At 40.0% G+C, this 20,133-nt stretch overlaps 1 protein-coding gene across 2 annotated transcripts; it reads left to right on the plus strand.

Moving 5' to 3' along the window:
* Positions 1 to 10: 10 nt before the first annotated feature.
* On the plus strand, positions 11 to 17,853 carry MFAP3 (microfibril associated protein 3). Of its 2 annotated transcripts, XM_081035191.1 has the most exons (4): positions 11 to 65; positions 3,345 to 3,493; positions 9,779 to 10,242; positions 13,370 to 17,853. In XM_081035191.1, the coding sequence occupies exons 3-4, from the start codon at positions 9,948 to 9,950 to the stop codon at positions 14,164 to 14,166; spliced, it is 1,092 nt and encodes a 363-aa protein (XP_080891317.1). In that variant the 5' UTR covers positions 11 to 65; positions 3,345 to 3,493; positions 9,779 to 9,947; the 3' UTR covers positions 14,167 to 17,853. The 2 variants fall into 2 exon arrangements, with proteins under 2 accessions (XP_080891317.1, XP_080891316.1); XM_081035190.1 differs by lacking the exon at positions 3,345 to 3,493 and having other exon boundaries at positions 21 to 65.
* Positions 17,854 to 20,133: the final 2,280 nt, after the last annotated feature.

The following is a 20,133-nucleotide window of genomic DNA, read 5'->3' on the forward strand; positions in this document are numbered from 1 at the left end:
GTCTGCCCGAGAGAACTTCCGGGTCAAGCTGCGGCCCCGGCCGGAAGAAGGTCGGCGCGGCTCTGGTGAGTGAGGGTTCGATGAGGGTCGCTGCTTGGGAGGTCCTGGGGGGTGCCAGGCCTTGGGTTCGAGCCGGTGCGTTGGGGTACGACATGTAGGAAGCTAGAGTATCGTGGTTTGTTTGAAGCCCTGGCCTGAGCTGCAGGAGTTGGGCCATCGTACGTTTACTGAGCGCCAGCTACCTGCCAGGCGCGACTCTGCGCGCCGGGCTCGGACCCACGGCTTTACGAGCCAACTATGGCCTCGCTCATCGTTGACATCCTACTGTACAGGGCCGGCCGTAAACGTGTCCACAAACAAACACGATTGTCTAAGATGGTAGTGAGTGCTTTAAAAAAGAAATATATTTAGACGGGATGCTATGAGTGAACGAAGTGAGGGAGTAAGCCTTCCGAAGTCCCGGAGAAGAGCGCTGGAAGTGCAAGAAATAATAGCAGATGGAAAAAGGCCTTCCCGTGGGAACAAGTTGAGCGAGGTCAAGGGAAAGCAACAGGCTGCCTTGACGGAAGCTGAAAGGGGAAGATGCAGCCAGAGACCTAAGCGGGTCTATGAGCCAAGACCGAGACTTTCGCTACTGATTTGGAAAGCGGTGGAAAGCGATCGAAGGTTTATGCAGCAGAGTGACGTGCTCTGATTTGTGACAGATGACCCCTCATCCGAAAGATGCCTCTCCCGTTGCCCTTGAGCGGTGGGAGTGCCGGAAACCCAGACTGGCCGCCAGGAAGACAGGAGAGACTCTCCTTGTACAGATGTGAAAATCCAAGTCCCGGGGGGATAGAAGGACTTGGCCTTTCTAGTCTCCAACTCCATTCCACGTCTTAAGGATCCTCTTTGTAGTGTCCTTATACGCAATTGTCACTTCCTAAAGCCCTACAGATAGTTCCTCCTGCTTTTCAGGGGAGTGCTCTAAAATTTAGGGGCAGCAGTATCCCCTGGGAGCTTGTTAAAAAGGCCTATTACAAAAAAAACAAAACGACTGTTTGAGGTGTAAAATAGGTAATTTCCTCTGATTTTCTGTTGTAATGGAAAGTGCCTGGAATTTGGGGTTTAAGGGTGGCATCTCAGTGAGCAACTTAATTGTCTTAATCTTATCTGTAAAGTGCTGTTGATAACATAGGAGAAAGTTCTCAAACTTTTCGGTTTTAGGACCCTTTTATACTTTTGAAACTTACTGAGAACGGCAAGGAGTTTTTGCTTACGTGGGGTATAGCTATCAATATTTACCATTTTAGGTATCAACACCGAGCTTTCAAAAAAGCTATGGATTTATTTAAAATAGTAGGATCATTATATGTTGAGACAAGTAGCGTTTCTATGAAGAATAATTTCCAAAACACACAAAATTATTGACAAGAATGGCATTGCTTCACATTTTTAATGCTTAATAGAAGACAGCCAGATTCTCATCTCCTGCATTCATTCTCTTGTGATCGTCACTCATCATGTAGCCTCTGGAAAATTGCACCATGTGTGAGAATGAGAGTGAAAAAGGCAAATAATGTCCTAGTGTTATTATGAAAATTGTTTTGAAAAATCATTTTGAAAAAGTCTCAGGGACCACCAGAGGCCCCTGTACCACACTTTGAGAATCACCAAATTACAATATTGCTATACAGTTAAAAGAAATATGGACTTGATTTGTAAGTCATTAAAACTATATGAACATTAAAAATGCTAATACCCCGGCCTCACCCTTAGAGATGCCAAATGAGTAACTCTGAGTGGGGCCAAGAAATCTATATCTTTAACAAGCACCACAAATTAATTTGATGTAATGGTCTAAGAACTGCAGTTTGAGAAAACCAGTTATAGATCAGGTTCACTCTAGAGTGTTCTGCCCCCTAGAGAAAAGAAAAAAACCACTATGTTTGCATATTCAAATCTCTCCATTAAGAGTTGCGAGAACCTGAGATGCAAAGTCAGTGAAGTTTGTAGCAAGTACCTTTCTGACTACCACGTTACTGAATGTCTGAACTCAGAATGTTGAATCCATTCCCATGCCAAGAACTGACAAGGTTTTTAACTCATCTGTAAGCTTACAGATGTTTGGACAGATCGATCACTGATAGAAGAGGGAAAGTGATGTCTTACGGTCGAGTATTCTCAGTGAACTAGGAGACTGACAGAGCAAAGGAAATCTATCTAAAATTAAGAGGACGGAGGTGAGAGTATAGGTGAGAAGTCTTCTTGAATAAGGTAAAATTAGAGTTGACTGTAGTAAAGTGAGTTGAATTTCCATGGGAGGATATTGGTGGGAAGGGGCTGGAAGTTTCAAGCAAAAGGAACAACTAGAACCAGAACTTTAAAGTGAAAAGTTATTTGGAGAGAATAGAGAGTAAAACAAAAGTGTATTTAAGGTTGAACCATGCCAGGGAGACTGGGAAGATTATAGGATTTAAGCAAAGTAAGGAATGATAATGACAATCAGCTTTTAGATGAGGAAACGAAGACCACTGGAGAGTATAGCTAACTAGTGACAGGTGTAACTAAAAACCAGACTTGATTTCTAAATTCATTCATTCCTTCAACAAGCAATTACTTTGCGTGCAGGTACTGCTGGGTTTATTCTAGCTACTTCTGTTCTGCCACCTGAATCTATTACTGGGGAATTAATGGGTGCCAGACTAGAATTTGAAGCTTATCTCATGGGCCATGAAAAATCACCAATACATTCTAAAATTTCCTTGACTTACCTGGATTTGTGTTTAGGAGCAATTCTGAGAGGGGCAGTGTTTGGGACATCTAAGGGGTATAGTTGGAATTAAGGAGACCCACTTAGAAACAAAGACTTTTGTGGTACCCAGGTAAGGCAAAAGAACTATGACCTAGGTTGAGGACACAGGATTTCATTGAAAATCACCTAGGAGGTGAAATAATAACAATAGCATGTATTTATAATGTACCCACATTAGTTCACCTCGGAGGGTAGCTCACAACTACCTTGTGAGGCGGTTACTGTTAGCAACCTTATTCAATAAATGTGAAAACCGAGGCCTCAAAAACCCATAGCTTCACCCAAGGATAGGGTCAGGCACTCTTAACTAACCACTGGGCCATGACGGTCCTGTAACTTTGATGCTGCAAAACTGGAAGAATTATATTGTGTAGCTATCATTCAAGCTATATATAGATCCAAGGGTGAGAGTGAGGAGTTGTGTTTCAGTTAGTCTGAGTTTGAAATGCTGGGGGATTTTTCAGACTCTAGAGAAAAAAATTGGATAAGGAGATCACAAATCTAAGCCTATTACGTCAATGTCTTTGTCATTTGTATCCAATATCTTCAGCAAATGCTTTCAGCAAAAAGGATAAAAGTCGTACGTATAAGAAATAATCCTCGGTTTAAAGCGAAGCTCCAATAAATACAGAAGATGTGTCTCAGTGTGCCAGAAAATATGTAGAAGTTTCAGCTGAGTGCCCAAATGCCATGTATGAGGTATGTGATATCTCCAAGATGCTGGGAGCATAAGGGCTATTTTAATTAGAAACTTTTTAGAAAATGGCTCTCAAAATGGTGATTTCTATGTTAATATTAGTAACCCTTTTATGTTACAGATCCCTAAAATAATGTTTCACTATAAGCATAACTGCTTTCTGTTTGTTCTTTGCAAAGTATAGAGGAGTGCTAACAATCTGCTCTTCCTTTGCTTTTTCTACCCTTTGCCAATTCAGAATGCCACTTTGACCATTTGTGTGCCAGGGGTAGGGAAACCTCCATTTTTCAAGTGCAGCAGTGCAGGCAGAAAAGAGTGGATGAGCTGTAAATACAGCCTAGAACACATTTCATTATGGAGAATGAAGCATTAATATCCCAGTATACATGGAGCAAAAGCCAGTACCATCTGGGCATCAGTTTTTTTCCTCCCATTGAGTTATCCCAGAACTATTTCTGCAAACAGCAATTTCCTTAGCCAACTTAATATTGAGCCACAAGAACGGAAATCAGCCACATTACTTCCTTATTTACTTCTGTTGAGAATTGGAACAGAATGGAAATATTTCATAGAAGTTGGCAGGAACAGCAACAAGGCAATCTGTTAGGGATGGCGGTTTAGGCACAGTTCTTTCATTCCTTTTTTTTTTCTTTTTTTTTTTTAATGATAAGTCAATATTCAGAATGGTTGGGTAGGTTAAAATCATCTATATTTCTGATTATTCATGATCCTAGAAAAACTCACATTTTACTATACCTAAAAGATAAAAAAAGGAGTTGGGTTAAACTTGAGTATTACACTTTGCTGTTTTCCTTATTCATGTTGAAACAAGGTAATAAAAAATTCTGCCGTGTAACTTCATTCACAAGCATAGCATAGCCCTTTTTAGCTGTGTATAGGAAGGTGGCACTTTGCTTTTTCCTTTTTGAACTCTTTCTTCTTTGCCTCCAAATGTCAGCTGCTACATTGAGAATAGCAGACATGATATTATGGGACGTCCCTAACTTACAAGTGCTTTGCATTCCTATGATTCGTGAAGTCCTGCTTTCTCTTTCCTGTTCACAGCACAATTATGTTTCTCTTCAGTACTTCTCACACTGTCTTGTATCTAGTTAGCTGTTTGTGCCCCTGCCCTCCAGACTAGTTGGTAAATTCCTGAGGGTCTGGGACAGTACCCTAATTCACCTGAGCATGCATTGCAGCACCCAGGACTTCATCTTGTGCATGATGAGCCCCTGATTTAGCGGAGCTGTTTTAAAATCATTACTCCAGACTGAGTAGAATGGTTTCAGTCAATGCAGCTTTTGTTGCAAGTAGCGGAAACCAATTCACACCGACTTAAGTAAAAGGAAATTTAGTATGAGGAGATAAGTCAAGGGTATCCCGATCCCAAGGGTGATTTTCTGCTGTGTAACCTTGGACACATACTTTGCCAGTGTTTTCTCTCCCAACTGCTCACCAGCCTCATATCTCCAAATGGGTTGCGACTCTTAGTAGGTGAGAAGAGCTTTGTGTTCAGGATAGCCATGCTCTGAGTATGAAGTGCCCAGACTAAGCCTGTCCCAGCCTGACTGGACAGACTGACTGGACATATAAGGATGTTATGGGACCTGTTGCTCTCCTGGCATACAGTCAGTGCACAAGCTTACTTCTGCCACCCTTGACTTAAGAGCAAAGTTTAAGCGTGTTCATAGTATTTTTTTAGACCTTGTCTTGTAGGTTTCTCTAAATTTCCAGTAGAGGCAAATGGCTGGACAGGAACCGCAACTCTTGAGCTGCAGTTTGTGTTCCACACTCCAGTATGTAAGGAGGAGATCCATGATGAAGATTGCCTGGTAGCTGTAGCCACAGTTTAGTCACTTTTGCTGAACTTATTTTTCTCCTACCTTGCTATTTCTCCATTTCTGTACTTGTTTTCACATTCAGTCTTTATTTTTGTGCTTTTAATTTTGAATAAAATTGAATAAAGGTGTGTATTTCTTGGGGTGGGGGGGGCAGTCATATTGGAACCACGAGGTAGAATTCTGTCAGGAGCCAGAGCAGTATGTGTGAGTCTCTTTCTCTTCTCTTCTCCTCTCTTACCACTCTCTTTCCCTTCTCTATTCCTGTTGTCCTTCCTCTCTGCTTCTCTGTATGTTGCCCAAGCTTGACTACCTCCACTCCCTATACTCCTTCTCAACCTCAAAATAGCCCTAACCCACAGTATCTCAATTCCAAATACAAAGAACAAAGATTCTATTAGGTTGGTGCAAAACTAATTGCGGTTTAGAAGGTTGAAGATAATTGCAAAACCACAATTACTGTTGCACCAACCTAATAATTAGTTCGGTGAGCCAATGGGTTGGCTTCCTCTTGGGCCTGAGAAGGTGGGGCTCAAAAAGGGGAAACAGGCTAGCTTGATCACAACAAAAGTTGTCTACCACAAACTCAGGACACATAAAAACAACGTAATATGGTTGGGGTCCAAGCTTAGTTTACAATGCCTGTTTGATCCATATTATTGCAAAACATTTACTTGCAATGAGAAAAGAAAAATGTGAAATGTAAAAATTAAAGATTGAAATTACATAATGGAATTCTCCCTCTCCTCCCCAAGGTTTTTAAATGGTTGTATAGTATTCTGAGTAAAAGTATTGTATTCATCTTAAATGATTTTGCTATAAGGTGTAGATTTAAGCACAGTATCTGAAAGGACCATCGACAATAATGATAACTAGAGCTTGTTCAATGATTACTGTTGCTAGACTTTGTGTTTTATATATACTCTTTCATTCAGACCTTGCAATAGTCCTGTGAGACTAGGTACTATTATTTTTCCTACTTTAAAGATGAGAGGATTGAGGCACAGCGAGAGTGTCAGAGAATCTGGGAAATCTGGTTCCAGAGCCTGTACTCTGAACCTCTCTGCTACCCTGCCTTTATCAGAGGGCTGCAATTACGATGTTCCAGGGTAATCTTAATCCAGAATGGGATGTGAGTGTAGTTGTCTCATGTTAGAAGTGTTCAAACAGTCTGGAGCACCATGAGACAGGGCTGTTGCAGAGGAAATGAGGAAGTTTCTTAGTGATCTCTGGATGACAGTCCATGGACCCTCAGCCTCAGCATCTCCCAGGGAGCCAATTAAAAATGGTAAGTTCCGCGGTCCAAACCAGAGAGTCTTACTCAGTAGGTCTAGGCTGGGTACCAGTAATCTACATTTTAACAAGCTCTCTAGATGATGGTGATATTCTACCCGGTTTGGAAACTCTGGACTTGGTAAACTTTTATTGCCACCATTATCTTCCAGGACAAGGTGGTAAATGACGACAAGGGGTTGGTTCAAAGAATTCCTTTTGGTCATTATGCCTTTAAGTTCTTTCAAGACTGTTCGCATTGGCTCTTTTTTATGTATCAGAGTATAAGTACTAGTAAATGCGTGTCAGTTTGTATAATTATGATCCCTGTTGCATAACATACTTGATGAAATTTAAACTAATCTCTGTCAGTAAATATTTATTGAGCATGTGCTAGTTATGAAGCATGGTAATACAAAACATAGTCCCTGTGCTTCCAGGTCTCATAGGTGAGATGGGCTAGACTGCCTAGCAGTACAGAGCAGCAGGTACTAGAGCCAGGGGAGCAGTGTAATGATGAGGGCTGTAGGGAATCTGGGAAGAGCCAGCCTGCATCCAGATACACGCTGGATCCAAGTGGGAGGAAAAGCCAGGCCTTGAGAGGAGGCTCAAGGAGGCTGCATGAAGAAGGGATTCCAACAGCAGGGACACTGCCAGGACACTGCTTGGCCCGCAGTCCTGTCCTGTGCAGGCTGTTCATTCCTCCAAAGCTTCTGCAGGGAGAGTGAGTCCTTTTCTTCTGTTTCCAGTGTCTTCTACCCTAACTGCCTTGACCCGGGGGGACATCACTGTTCGCACAGGTGATCTACCCAACTCTTGAGCCTCTTCACCTTGGACACATGTCTTTTGCACTCACTTCAGCCTCCCACTCCAGTTCCCAGAGTCCACCTCTAATTTTGCTGTTGGCTCAGACTGCTCCCCTCCAGAATCAGGAATCCAACCCAGTACGCTCCAGCCCCCACCTCTCACTACCACACCTTGTAGCTCATTTCCTGAATACCTCCTAACCACTGGTCCTTCTGCTTTTTCCCTGCCCCATCCCTTTACCTAAACACTTCTCTTCCGTTCTCGAATCCTGACTATCCTTCGGGTCCTATTGCACATGTCACTTTCTCAGAGAGGCTGTCTGGAATGAGGTCAGCTCCCCGTGTTGCATGCTCCTGTAGCATCTGTACTTTCCCTTGTATAGCGTTTAACGTATTTTATATATATTTAGTCAGTGTCTGGCTTCTAGCAGACTGAGCTCCATGACGGCAGAGACAGTTTCTGTAGTACCATAGGTTGTTATATAGTAGCTGCTCAATAGATACTGTTGAATAAATGAAAATGTATATCTCTAGTCTCAAGTATTTTAGTTTTATCATTTCCAAAACTAAAATAGTGGTTCTAAATTCAGTGATGGGCAAGACTGTGCAGAAAGGGAAAGATAAGAAATGCAGTGATAGTAGAACAAAACAGAGTTGTGGGGGGGTTATTTGTTTTTGTTTTTGTTTTCCCCACAGAAAGGGCAGGCCTCCAGCTCAGCAGACGGCAATATCTCTGACAGTTAATAATATTGCTTTGCTTTCAGTGTGTTTATGTGTACAGTTACTGTTAGCCACAGATGTGGTACAGACTCTCCTTCTGAAATAAGTTATGAAAGTAAAATAATGAATTGATTTACAGGAAAAGCATAAATAATAATAATTTGGTACACAGATATAGCAAAAAAAAAATGTGATAGTAGTAGAATAAATGAAATTTGGAAAGTGCTTACTTGGATGAAGCCACAGGAAGTCCTTATCAAAGTCCTGGGGAACACCTGAGCCCAAGTACTTTAGTGTCGTTTTAGTGGAGTTTGGAGAGGAAATGGAAATGAGCACATGTGTTCAATTATTATGTATAACAAAGTGTGAAGTTCTTTGTTTTACTCATAATTACCCATCCTTAAATTTGAAATATATAGAAACTAGATATAGAAAATTATTGTCATCATTCAGCCATCCTTTCAAGGGCTAACGAAAATTAAATGACATTTACAGCTTATTATAATTCAGACTTTGAGGAGCTTAATGGCAAAATACAATGATCCATTGCTTTTTATATTACATTATTGAGAAACTTTCATGTAAGTATAAAGGGAAGTAAATGTCATTTCAAAAACTAATTATTTTGGGTCCTTCTCAGAAATAAAGCTAGGTGTTTCATTTCATATTTTATGGAAATAAAAGTTGAAATTTTTCTTTGAGAGTCAGTGATTTAAAAGAGGAATCAAATTACCAGGAAGATGATCATAATTACATGGACTCTTAGACTGGGATGTCATTATGCTTTTTAGTCATGATATTTTACTCTTCTTTTAAATATGTCTGGTAATATTCCCTGTAGCTTGTATTTGCATTTCTAACAACTAGACATTTAGGATGTCATTTCCTCCCTTAGCTAATTTTGTAGACTTTGAGCTAGAAACTTGGTATTCTTACAAAACTGTTAAATGTATTGTATTTTGTCTCTTGATATTGAAGAAACTATTAAAGGAAAATTATTTTTTCTAACAATTTTGCCCAACACGGAGGTTCTGTAGCCTCAGAAGTTAGTATATGTATATTTATGTATATTTGTCTATATGCAATAGTGCAATTTTTTTCTGATATTAAAACAAGAGAACTACTTCATCTATCTCTGCATTATTTATATCTACTATGTCTATGTGCTTCAACTACTCAAATTTTGAGCATGGTTATGATTACAATGTACCAGCTGATTTACATTATTGATATAACAACAGATGATGTTGGTGCATTTTGAAATAAAAGATCATTAAGCTAAATATTTTAACTTTCCTTGGCTCCCTATTGCATATAATTCGGAGTGAAATAGAATCATAGAATATCAGAACCAGAAGAGTCCTTAAAAATTGTCATATCCAGTCCCTCAATTGACAGATGATTAAACAAACCCAGCTACTTGCCAAGGTCGTACAGCCAGTTAGTAGCAAAGCTAGGACTAAAATCTAGGTCTGCCATTTCCCAATTCAGTGCTCTTTCTACCATCTTGTGTGAGATTTTTAGGTGGTGTTCTATTTCACTCCCTGATGTTTGTGCCAATTAGTCTAATTAATTTTATGTCATTTCTAGAACATAGAGTTTCACCCCATTATGAGTTGTTTAAACTTCCTATCTGGCTTTCTTTTAGGTTGGTCTCCACTAACAACTTTTAATCTTGAAGACTTCAAAATATACTTGGACCTACCACTTTTTTGGAAAACTCCAGTACCAAGCAGTAAATTACCCACTGTACTCTCGTTATAGTATAGAAGCTTTTGAGTTCTGCAAATCTAAACAAGATTTCCTCCCATTTTTCCATGAAGCCATATTGTTTTTTATTCACTTTAGCAGTGAATGTTATTATGCCAGCTGCTTTTGTTTTGGAAGATGTAGGCTTCAAGCAAATAGACCCACTGGGAGCAAATCATAGTTCCTTCAATGTATCATTTCCCCCAAGCTCTGAACTCTCAGCAAGCTCCCACTCAGGTGATCGTGTCATCATAGCCAAAGAGGGAGCTAGTGTTTCGATCGAGTGTCTTCTCACTGTCGACCACTATGAAGATGTCAGTTGGTACAACTCAAAAGGACAGCAGCTGGATGACAGAGGCAGAGGTAACTATCCCAGGGTAAAATGAATCAAAATTACTCATTTCCTGTTACTTCTCTCTTCTTTGTTTTATGGCATATTCCACCAGAAATCTCAAAGATGAAGTACTAGGGTAAATAGTTAAAACTTTTGAAAGGCCTGGAGTATTACACCTATCAGAAAAAGCAAAATAATTATAATTACTTAACCAGAAGAAATAAAAAATAAGGAATAGTTATAAACTTAAAAGGTGTTCACGTGATGACTGAGCTATTTCGTCTCCTCTTAGTGAGTTGGTTTCCTTTTTCATTGACGGTGGACTACATCAGGGCTGCTGCGTGCAGCTGTGCGGGTCATGCACAATTCCAGGGGCACCGTCCCCCTAGCCTGTGATGTGAGTAGTACAGTGTGGTGCTCCTGTGTGGGTATAGCAAGAAGGATTTGGGCTAGACTGGACGAAATGTGTCACAAGTAAAAAACTGTTTGCTCAGAAAGGAGTTACTGAAAATGTTAGAGGAAATCAGGGTGTTCTTTAAAATGATGACAGATCTGCATAAAACTTTTAATACCTCTGAGAATTAGAAGGGTGCTGAGGAAGAGCTCTGTAAGCCCTTCCAGCTCCTTTTTTTTTTTTCTATTCTATACCTTAATTTACTTGAAAACAGGAGAGTTTCTCTTTTTTTTTTTTTTTTTTTTTTGCCTCTCAGTCTTAAAAATCACAAAGATATAGTAATGTGACCATGGTCTACTTTTTGACAGGCTTTTATTTGATTTTGCTGTTTGTGGACCTGTGAACACATCTTAATGAGAACTAATGTTCTGTTAGAAAGTTTTTTGTTTTTTCGATGACTACTTGTGTGAAAGCACCTCAAAAAGAAATCGATAGAAAATTTCAACGGGATAAAGATTAAATTCTGGGATCCTCACAAGCTACACTTTCAGAAAAGTCCCCTTGTTATTAATTAATTATTTATTTGTTGCTAGAAAGATAGTCTAATCTCTTGAAATATAAAGGATATTGAGTTATCCATAGTAGGGTAGAAAACAGGAAAGGAGACAGATGGTGTTTCCTTCTAAAGTTGTATGCTAAACATTTTAACCTTCTATAAACTGAGTAACTGGTCTCCAAGGGATTGAAGAGTTTGAATTGTTAGAATAGTGTTTTTTAATTAGCTTCTTAAAAATATAGAGCTATTAAAGCAGAATCTGTAGACTGATGCCCCGAATGTGTGTTTTGAACATGACACAGAGTTCCACATTTGGACCCACTGAACTAGACTCTTACCACCTTTGGGCTGTAAGATCTGGACCAAACACATCTAAGATTTCAATTATGCCATTAATGTGGTCATTACAGACTGACTGCATAAACAAAGCTTAGGTTAGGTTGAGACCAGCCAATGGGAATGGCAGTTTCATTTTCCTATTTGCCTTTCCTTTGAAAACCACTAACATCTACCATTGATACTTTCAACAGCAGGGCAATTATATTAAATTTGATGAATCTCAAGTGAGAGGAGTTTAAAGAGCATGTCAGTCTAGTATAAGGTTCATAAATCTTGAACTATTATCGGCAGGTGAGCTAGAGTTTAGATTGTGGTCGTAACATAGTGGTTGATGAATGGAGTCTATGTAGTTCATCATACCTTAGATCCGTAGGGTATCCTTTTCATAGCTCCAAGTTCATAGGACAAGCTTGTGGAATAATGACTGTATTCATAGCTTCATATTTTCCTTCTCTTTTTACATTGGTGAAATGGTGATGGCTCTTAAATATAACAGTAGAACTTGGATAGATTTTGATGATGGTGAAAATGGGCACAATCCAGAGTGCTTACTAATTGATGTGCCACTAAAATAATCCAGAACTATAGAATCTCAGGGATGAAAAAGGTCTTGAAGAGTAGGCATTCAAAGTGGTGCTTAAGAAGCAGTCACCCAACCTCCTTGGACACCATCTCTAGTCATTGGGACTCACACTTATACCGCCCGTTGGCCTATTCATCCCATCTTTGAATGGCTGCCATGGTTAAAGCACTAAGTACACCGAGAATTTACCACAAACGTGGGAATTATGCAGACAGAGCCAAGTTTTTAAAGGATAATGCTGAATCAAGGTGGGTGGTCAGGATGCTTTGCTTTTCATGCTCTTTTATGCTTTTGTATACATGTTCCCTGAATGAAGATACCTTCATGTATGGGAGAGAAGTGGCATGTTTTAGGTTAAAAACTGAAGCCGAGGCGTCTTAAAGGGAACTTTATTCTGTTTACCAAGCTGTTCATTTACTTGGTTTGTGAGCTATATCTTTTGGCTTGTGCTTCAGTTACTCTTGCCAGAAAAATCAAGATGTGATTATCTACAAACGTTTTCTAACAAAACAAATTATCATGTGCGAGGCAGGCCAGATTAGCCAGTTAGTAATTGAACAAATTCACTAAATCGGTAGTTTTTCTTGAGAAACAACTTTCTCTCTAGTTTTATAAATTCATTCTCAAAAGTAAACACAGTTAAATAAAAAGAAAATAAAAATTACTCATAACCCGTCACCCCAGAAATGACCATTGTTTTATGTTTCTGAGGCAGATTTTAGTGTATGAAAATGGATAGGTAGAGATCGTGGTGTAGACACACATACAGACATACCTTGTTTTATCACACTTCACTTTATTGTGCTTCATAAATGTTACCTTTTTTTTTTTTAACAAATTAAAGGCAAGACTGTCCATCAGCAAAAAGCTTAGGACTTGCTTCACTGCAATACTCACTTTGTCGAGGTAGTCTGTAATCAAACCCTCAATATTTCTGAGCTATGCCTGTATACATACAAACATTCTTTTAAAGATTCATCATTTAGCATTATATAAACAGACCTGTCTCCCTGAAAGGCTTGCGACATTTGGTAGTGAAAAAATAGATATGATAATCATTACTGTCTGAAAAGATCTTGATTCTTTTTTTTAAGTGCCAGGCTACTTAAATTCTGGCTCGACATAATAGTCTGCCCTTTTTTTATACGATTTGAACAAATAGCAGAACCTCATAGATGAGTTGAGTTAAAGTACTCTCATGAAGAAGTAGAATATTGATAAGGCAGTCGGCATATTTAGCGATAATATTCTTTATGCTGTATTTTTTTTTTTCTGTTGGGTTAGCAGGTGGAAAATGGTTGGTTTCTGATAACTTCCTGAATATCACCAACGTAGCCTTTGATGATCGTGGGCTCTATACATGTGTCGTCAGCTCTCCAATCCGTGCCTCCTACTCTGTCACTCTGCGCGTTATCTTCACCTCAGGAGACATGAGTATCTACTATGTGGTCGTCTGCCTCATTGCCTTTACAATCACTCTCATTTTGAATGTCACACGGCTGTGCATGATGAGCAGCCATCTTCGTAAGACCGAGAAGGCTATCAATGAATTCTTCAGAACTGAAGGGGCTGAGAAACTACAGAAGGCCTTTGAGATTGCAAAACGCATCCCCATTATCACCTCGGCCAAGACGCTGGAGCTCGCCAAGGTCACACAATTTAAGACCATGGAGTTTGCTCGTTACATTGAAGAACTGGCAAGAAGTGTCCCTCTTCCACCCCTGATTCTAAACTGCAGGGCCTTCGTTGAGGAGATGTTTGAGGCTGTGCGAATGGATGACCCCGATGACATGGGAGAAAGAATTAAAGAAAGACCTGCCTTGAATGCTCAAGGTGGCATCTATGTCATTAACCCAGAGATGGGGAGGAGTAATTCACCAGGAGGAGACTCGGATGATGCTTCTCTGAATGAACAAGGCCAGGAGATTGCAGTTCAAGTGTCTGTCCATCTTCAGTCAGAGACCAAAAGTATTGGTACAGATTCTCAAGACAGCAGTCATTTCAGCCCGCCTGACGATATGGGATCTACCGAGGTGAACTCTATCTGCAAAGACGCGGCATATGAAAACTGCCAGCTGTGAGGTGTCCCGGGACCTACAGAAACAGGGCTCAGAAAAGGAACCTGTGTCGTGCCGGAAATAACATTTTTACCAAGAGATGACTGGGGTCTTCCCCTTGTTAATAGTAAGCACATCAGAACACGGATTATTGCCAAAATCTGTAAAAATGCAGCATTTTTTCCTATCTGATATTTCGCAGCCATTTTCCTCAAGCTTGATTAGATGATACACATTAAGATATAAAGGATCCTGACAGATAAACATAATGGAGAAAGTGCAGGACTGAGAGCTCCATGGCTTCTCATTCTGATCATGGTTTTATCATGGGTGAGGGCTGACACTTATCTTGAGGACACTTATCCCCCACCAACAAGATGAGGGATTTGTACTAAATGATACCTAAAGTTGTTTCTAGCCCTATAACATCTTACTTGTCACTTTTAAACTGCCAAGATCTTCAGCACATCACTAAATAAGCCCTTCCCTAGACTTTTAGTCTGTTTTTGTGGAGAGGACCAAGTGGAGACTTTATCTCGTTTTTAGATTTCTTCATCAATGCCATAGTGCGTGAAAGTGTGGGTATTTTTTGGACATTTTACCTTGTGGTATGTGCTAGGTTGAATCTTTTCTGTGTAGTCCATGTCTGTATTGTTATACAGATATCAGGGAGCCAACTGCTCATTAGAAAACTCCTTTCCGTGAGTACTCTGGTCCTTTGAGGGATAGATCATGTCTTTTTAACTTACTGAGGCGTCATTTAGTTCATTGAGCCGGCAGTGATTTCTCAACTAATCTCCATAAGTGAGGAGTTTGTTCCTAAGGAATAATGTCTTCAGTGCTTTTAGAATAGGAATTAATGTCAAATCAACTGTCTCTGGTAAAACATAGATTTTGACATTTCTGTTAATAGAATTTCTCAGGCTTTCTCTTCTTAAAAGTACTGGACTCTACAAGAGGGTTCTGTATTTGGGATCCCATTCCTGGGAGAAACCCAAAGCTGGATTCCTCTTTAGACCTCTGTCAACCCTCTCGCCCTCTGTGGTCTTAAATATGGTGCTAAAAGTTGCATGACTCCTTATCTTGTATGTTTTGTTTATATTTTATTGTTAAGGTTTTTATTTTTGTGTACTTCAGATATAGAATTCTGATCTAGGGCTGATTTTGTGGCCTTTCTGAGAAGCACTAACCTGAAATAAGATGAGATAATGCTGTGTGGTGTGTTACTGTATTAAATATATGAAATAGACTTACTATATTAACTATATTAGATAGATAATAGATATATACACATACATGCAAATGACCTAGATGTAAAGAGGGAGAAAAATTATGGATGGTGCCACCTGATTCAACTGTGTATAGTAAACACTTAAGACAGTATTTCTTGCCTGGCTGAGATCTGATATAATGGAATTGTAAATACTCTCCAGAATAATTTCTTCAGCTACAGGAAGCTTGGTGTCATAATTTTAAGAACTTGGCAGTGGAGCTCCATTTGCTACTTCATGTTTCTTCACTTGGCTTCTGATTATTGAAGCATTACTTGGACTGGCGGGTCCTAAGGGAAATGTTCAGAGGGAGTTTTGTCAGGATTTTAATTTAAGGTTTCAGATGAGGGCGGTAGGAAATTCGAAGTGTGACCAGCTGGAACTCTTCCCTCCCTTTGTCCAGGCTAATCAGAAATAACGTGTCTGCTCTGGATCGCATAAATGAGTCAATATGCAGTTTTATCAGATGGCATTATGGATAAAGATGATAATGATCCCTTTTCTGTCTCTCAAGCTGTTTCTATGGAAACTTCCAGAGCCAAACAAAAGCTACCAATCGTTTAGCTAAAGCTTGCTTTGGCTCGTAAACCTGTATTTCTTTAAGGAAAACTGTTTTCATACATTGGGTTTTGAGAGCAAGGGCTCTTGAACATACCCTAGATCACAGAACAGTTTTTCCTTTCCCAGAACGTTTCTCTTGGAAAATTGAAACTTTTAAAAATCCATTGTCTGAGGCCTGTCCCCTGAATATTCCTCAGAACTTCAGATAGTACCTTCAACCCTGTCGCAAAATAGATCTCTGGGGTCATTCCTTAGAATGTAGCTTGTCACATTTACCCGTACATGTTCTCATAATGACCATAAGTGTTTGGACCTCTATGGTAGACGTATTTAATGATCAAAGTCATAGGAAACAGGACTTTGGAAAAATATAGGAAATATTGAAGAAAAAAAACTAAGTTTACACAATGCTATATAATAACTATAGGCTACTCCAGTCCATACTAGATAAATTATTTTAGAAGCATGATGGTGACTTAATTTGGTGGCCAGCGTAACTGGATTACTTTGACTATTCCAGGTTATGGTGCCATCGATAAGGAATTAAAGTAGGCCAAATTCAATCAGAATTGCTATTACTTTCTAAAGCTAATTTTCAAGAAGAAAATTGCTCTTGCTGATATTTTCTGTATTTAATCAAATACTCTTCATATATAATTAATAGTCGCATGTTATCTTTTTGTAAAATCTTTAACATTTTAAACTACCATGTTTCCCCAAAAATAAGACCTAACTGGAAAATAATCTCTAGCATGATTTTTCAGAATGACATCCCCTGAACATAAGCCCTAATGTGTCTTTTGGAGCAAACCTTAATATAAAAGACCCAGTCTTATTTTCAGGGAAACACGGTATCGTCTAAAAGTCTTTCGATAATAACTGTGGTGTAATCATTCTTTTGTCTCATTGGTTTTTATAGTTAGTAAAAACGCCTTTACTCAACAAAATGTATTTGAAATAGTTATCTCATTTATAAATTTTGTCTTGTATTTAATGAGCCTTATTGTTTTTAGGAAATAGTGGCTTTGTGAAATAAATTTACCAAAAATAGACGTGTAAACATTTTTATAGATAGCAGCTGAAACCAGACAGAGGCATCTTTTGAGCTGATACCCACCCAGCTTAGGGTTTAGAAGCAGTTTGATAAGTCTGTCCTCAAAGCTGCATCTGTTATGATAGTTTAATTCTTGAGTCAGGCCCAGTGAGCATTTGTGTTTCCAACCAACTACCTGATATATAAATATGCGTGGAGTTGTTGACCTGGACTGGTTGTGAGAAGGCTCCTGGCTTCTTTGCCTCACTTAACATGTTTTGAAAGTCAAAGCTTTTCCTTTGTTCCTCCAGCCTACGTGAAGCCCTTGGTACAATCCTCTCCACACCCTGCGTAGTCTCACCGTAGGTCAGTCATTGTCTCCTGTGTCCCCGAGCGGCATGGGAGACGTCGTGCTTGTTTTCCAGAGTTCAGCCAGTTATGGGTGCTAGCCTTCACTCCACACACCAGTAGTTGGAACACAAGTATCTCATATTTCCCGCGTCACCAGGAAGAGCACAACCTGTTCTTATCTAGGCCAGTAATGTTGAGAATGCTCACCCTTATCCATAAACTCCTAGGTTCTCAACACATTTCATAAAAGTAAATGAGTATTATTTGGTATGGTTCAGATGATGTCTAAATGGTCACCATTTCAATGAATACTTACATTATAATTTTGTTCTTTATTAAAAAATGTCATCCTTGAATGTAATGTATTAAACGTTCAGTGGAGTACATTTTATTTGTCTGAAATCTTCTATAGAGCATATATATACATTAATTTTTGTACGTGATGGAATTTGATGTTAATGACTTTAAGCAGGAGTAAATTTGGATTCAACTTGGATGCCATCGTGGCTGCCCATTTCAGTTTTACAAATACTAAGCATTTATGGTTTTGGTGCAATGAGCCTTACTTACACGAGTGTCCTGCCCACAGTTACCATGAGTTTGCAGTTACCAGACCATTCCCTCTGGGCCCAAATGTAGCGGTTTCCCACTTCTGAAGTAAGGCATTCTTGGCAATGGCAAGAGCTTGAGCAAAGGCCTACAGATACGAGGGTTTAGCACATGTTTTGGAGAACATGTGTTTAGTATGTCAAGTTTGTGATGAGATTTGTCAGGTGGGAGGGGTAGCTCTGGTTGAAGCAAGGAACTGCAGTCCCATGGGAGTGAAGGGTGATGATGGAGAAGCGCAGGATCTCAGAAGACAGGCAAAGAGAATGGGTGGAAGGAGGTGCGGCTCATTGCTCAAATGGCAGACTCCTTAGAATGAAAACCTCGCCCGATCTTCTTATTGCAGAAGATCGCTGGACTTGGAGTTCTCATTCCCCCACTAGTCAATACAAACATGGTGCTAGCTGTAACATGCCATGCAGTATACGACTGGTAATCAGAGTGTTAGCTTTGTTAGCAGCCATGTCCAACTGATGACTGGGTGCATTTGTACCCAACTGAAAATTCCTCGGGCTCTCAGTTACAAGAGCATTTGGCTGCATGCCATGGAAACCCAAATGTGGTGGCTTACGCAAATAAGTTTATTTTTCTCACATAACAAGTCCAGAGGAAAGCAGAACAAGGCTGGTACACGGGCTCAAGTCTGGCATCACGGACTCAGGCTCCTTGTAGATTCTTCTCCACCCTTAGCATGTAGCTCTCATCCACATGCCACAAGATGTCTTAGGTTGAGTTCTTCCAGGAGTCCCTGAGAGAAAGATTCATGTGCAAGTAGTTTATCTGGAAGGTGATCCCAGGAAAGTAGGGGAAAAGGGAATTGAAACTGGGAAAAGAAGAAAGCCAATACAGGATGCATTAATATTGGGTTACTGCTATGGGCAGCTGGTTGTCATTGGGCTAGGGGCTACCGGCGACTTCTGGGAGCTCTGTCTGCCCCCAGTGTATGTAGCTCATGCTTCAAAGTTATCCTACCCTAAGGCCAAGGAACTGGGATATTCATGCACGATTCCCATTTGTCATTGAGGGCTGTTCCCAGGGTCGCTCCTCTGACACTGCCAACCTGCCCCACGCAGGTGAGCATGGTCCTGTAGCCAGCAGAAGCCCTCAGGTAGTCACAGGAGCTTTCAGTAGGAAGCCTGTGGGGAATATAGGAGTGGTGTCCAGGGTTTACAGGCAGAGCACTGACAGTACCTGCTACACGTGGACAACTTCACCTCCAGCATCATGTCTGCGTTGCAGGCAGGAAGAAAGGTAGAAGGTCAAAGGACAAAAGACACATAGCTGCTGAATCTGTACCTTTTTATCAAGAAGGTGATAGCTTTCCTGAAGCCTCACCCAACTACTGCTGCTTTGCTGCCAGAACTGGGCTACATGGCTACCCACGATAGCTGTAAGAAAGCCTGGGTAGGTGAGTATGTGTATTTTCAACTGGGCATATTGCCCCAAAGTGTTCTATTAAGAAAGGAGGGAAGAATGGAGGCCACTGGTAATATGTGACAAGGTCATCTTCACACAAATTACGGGGGCAAAATGTGGTTCTATCATGGATAAAATTGCAAAGCATTTTCCTTGAAGATAATTACGTGCATGAACAAAGCAAGAATCAGAAGCAATAAATCCTAGACTAAATAAATCTCCAAGTCATCACTTACATTGTCTGCAATACATGTGACTCAAACTGCAGACAGATAAGTTGTGGGATTCTCCTGGGGCATAATTGGCTTATCTTAGCTTATTTATTCATTAACATATTTACTGACCACCTGCCAAGAACAAGCAATGACAAAATTCCTAGAGGAGAACAAGATTGGCCGGATGGACAAATAGGCCTGTGTGGCTGGTGAGGGAAGATAGAAGCAGACAGGGGCCAGAAGTACAGTTAAAAGATTTCAAAGCTCTTTCTGACTGGCCCAAGGAGTTCATTTCTTAGAAGAAACACCAGAAGTGCCTAATTTGGAAGAGGAGATTTATATATTAAAGGAAGAAAATTTGATCATTCAAATAATGCTATTTTCTCCTGAAGTCTGCAGCAAAAAAAATAAAAAATAAACCACGATAGTGCTAATTTTCTTTAAGGAATTAAGCTCCTTCAGAGCCCCTTAAATTCCAATCATGTTCTTGAGTTTTCATGTTTTCACTGGAACCTATTGATTAGGAAATATATATGTA

The sequence above is a fragment of the Rhinolophus hipposideros genome (assembly GCF_964194185.1).
Source record: "Rhinolophus hipposideros genome assembly, chromosome: 23".
NCBI lineage: Eukaryota > Metazoa > Chordata > Mammalia > Chiroptera > Rhinolophidae > Rhinolophus > Rhinolophus hipposideros.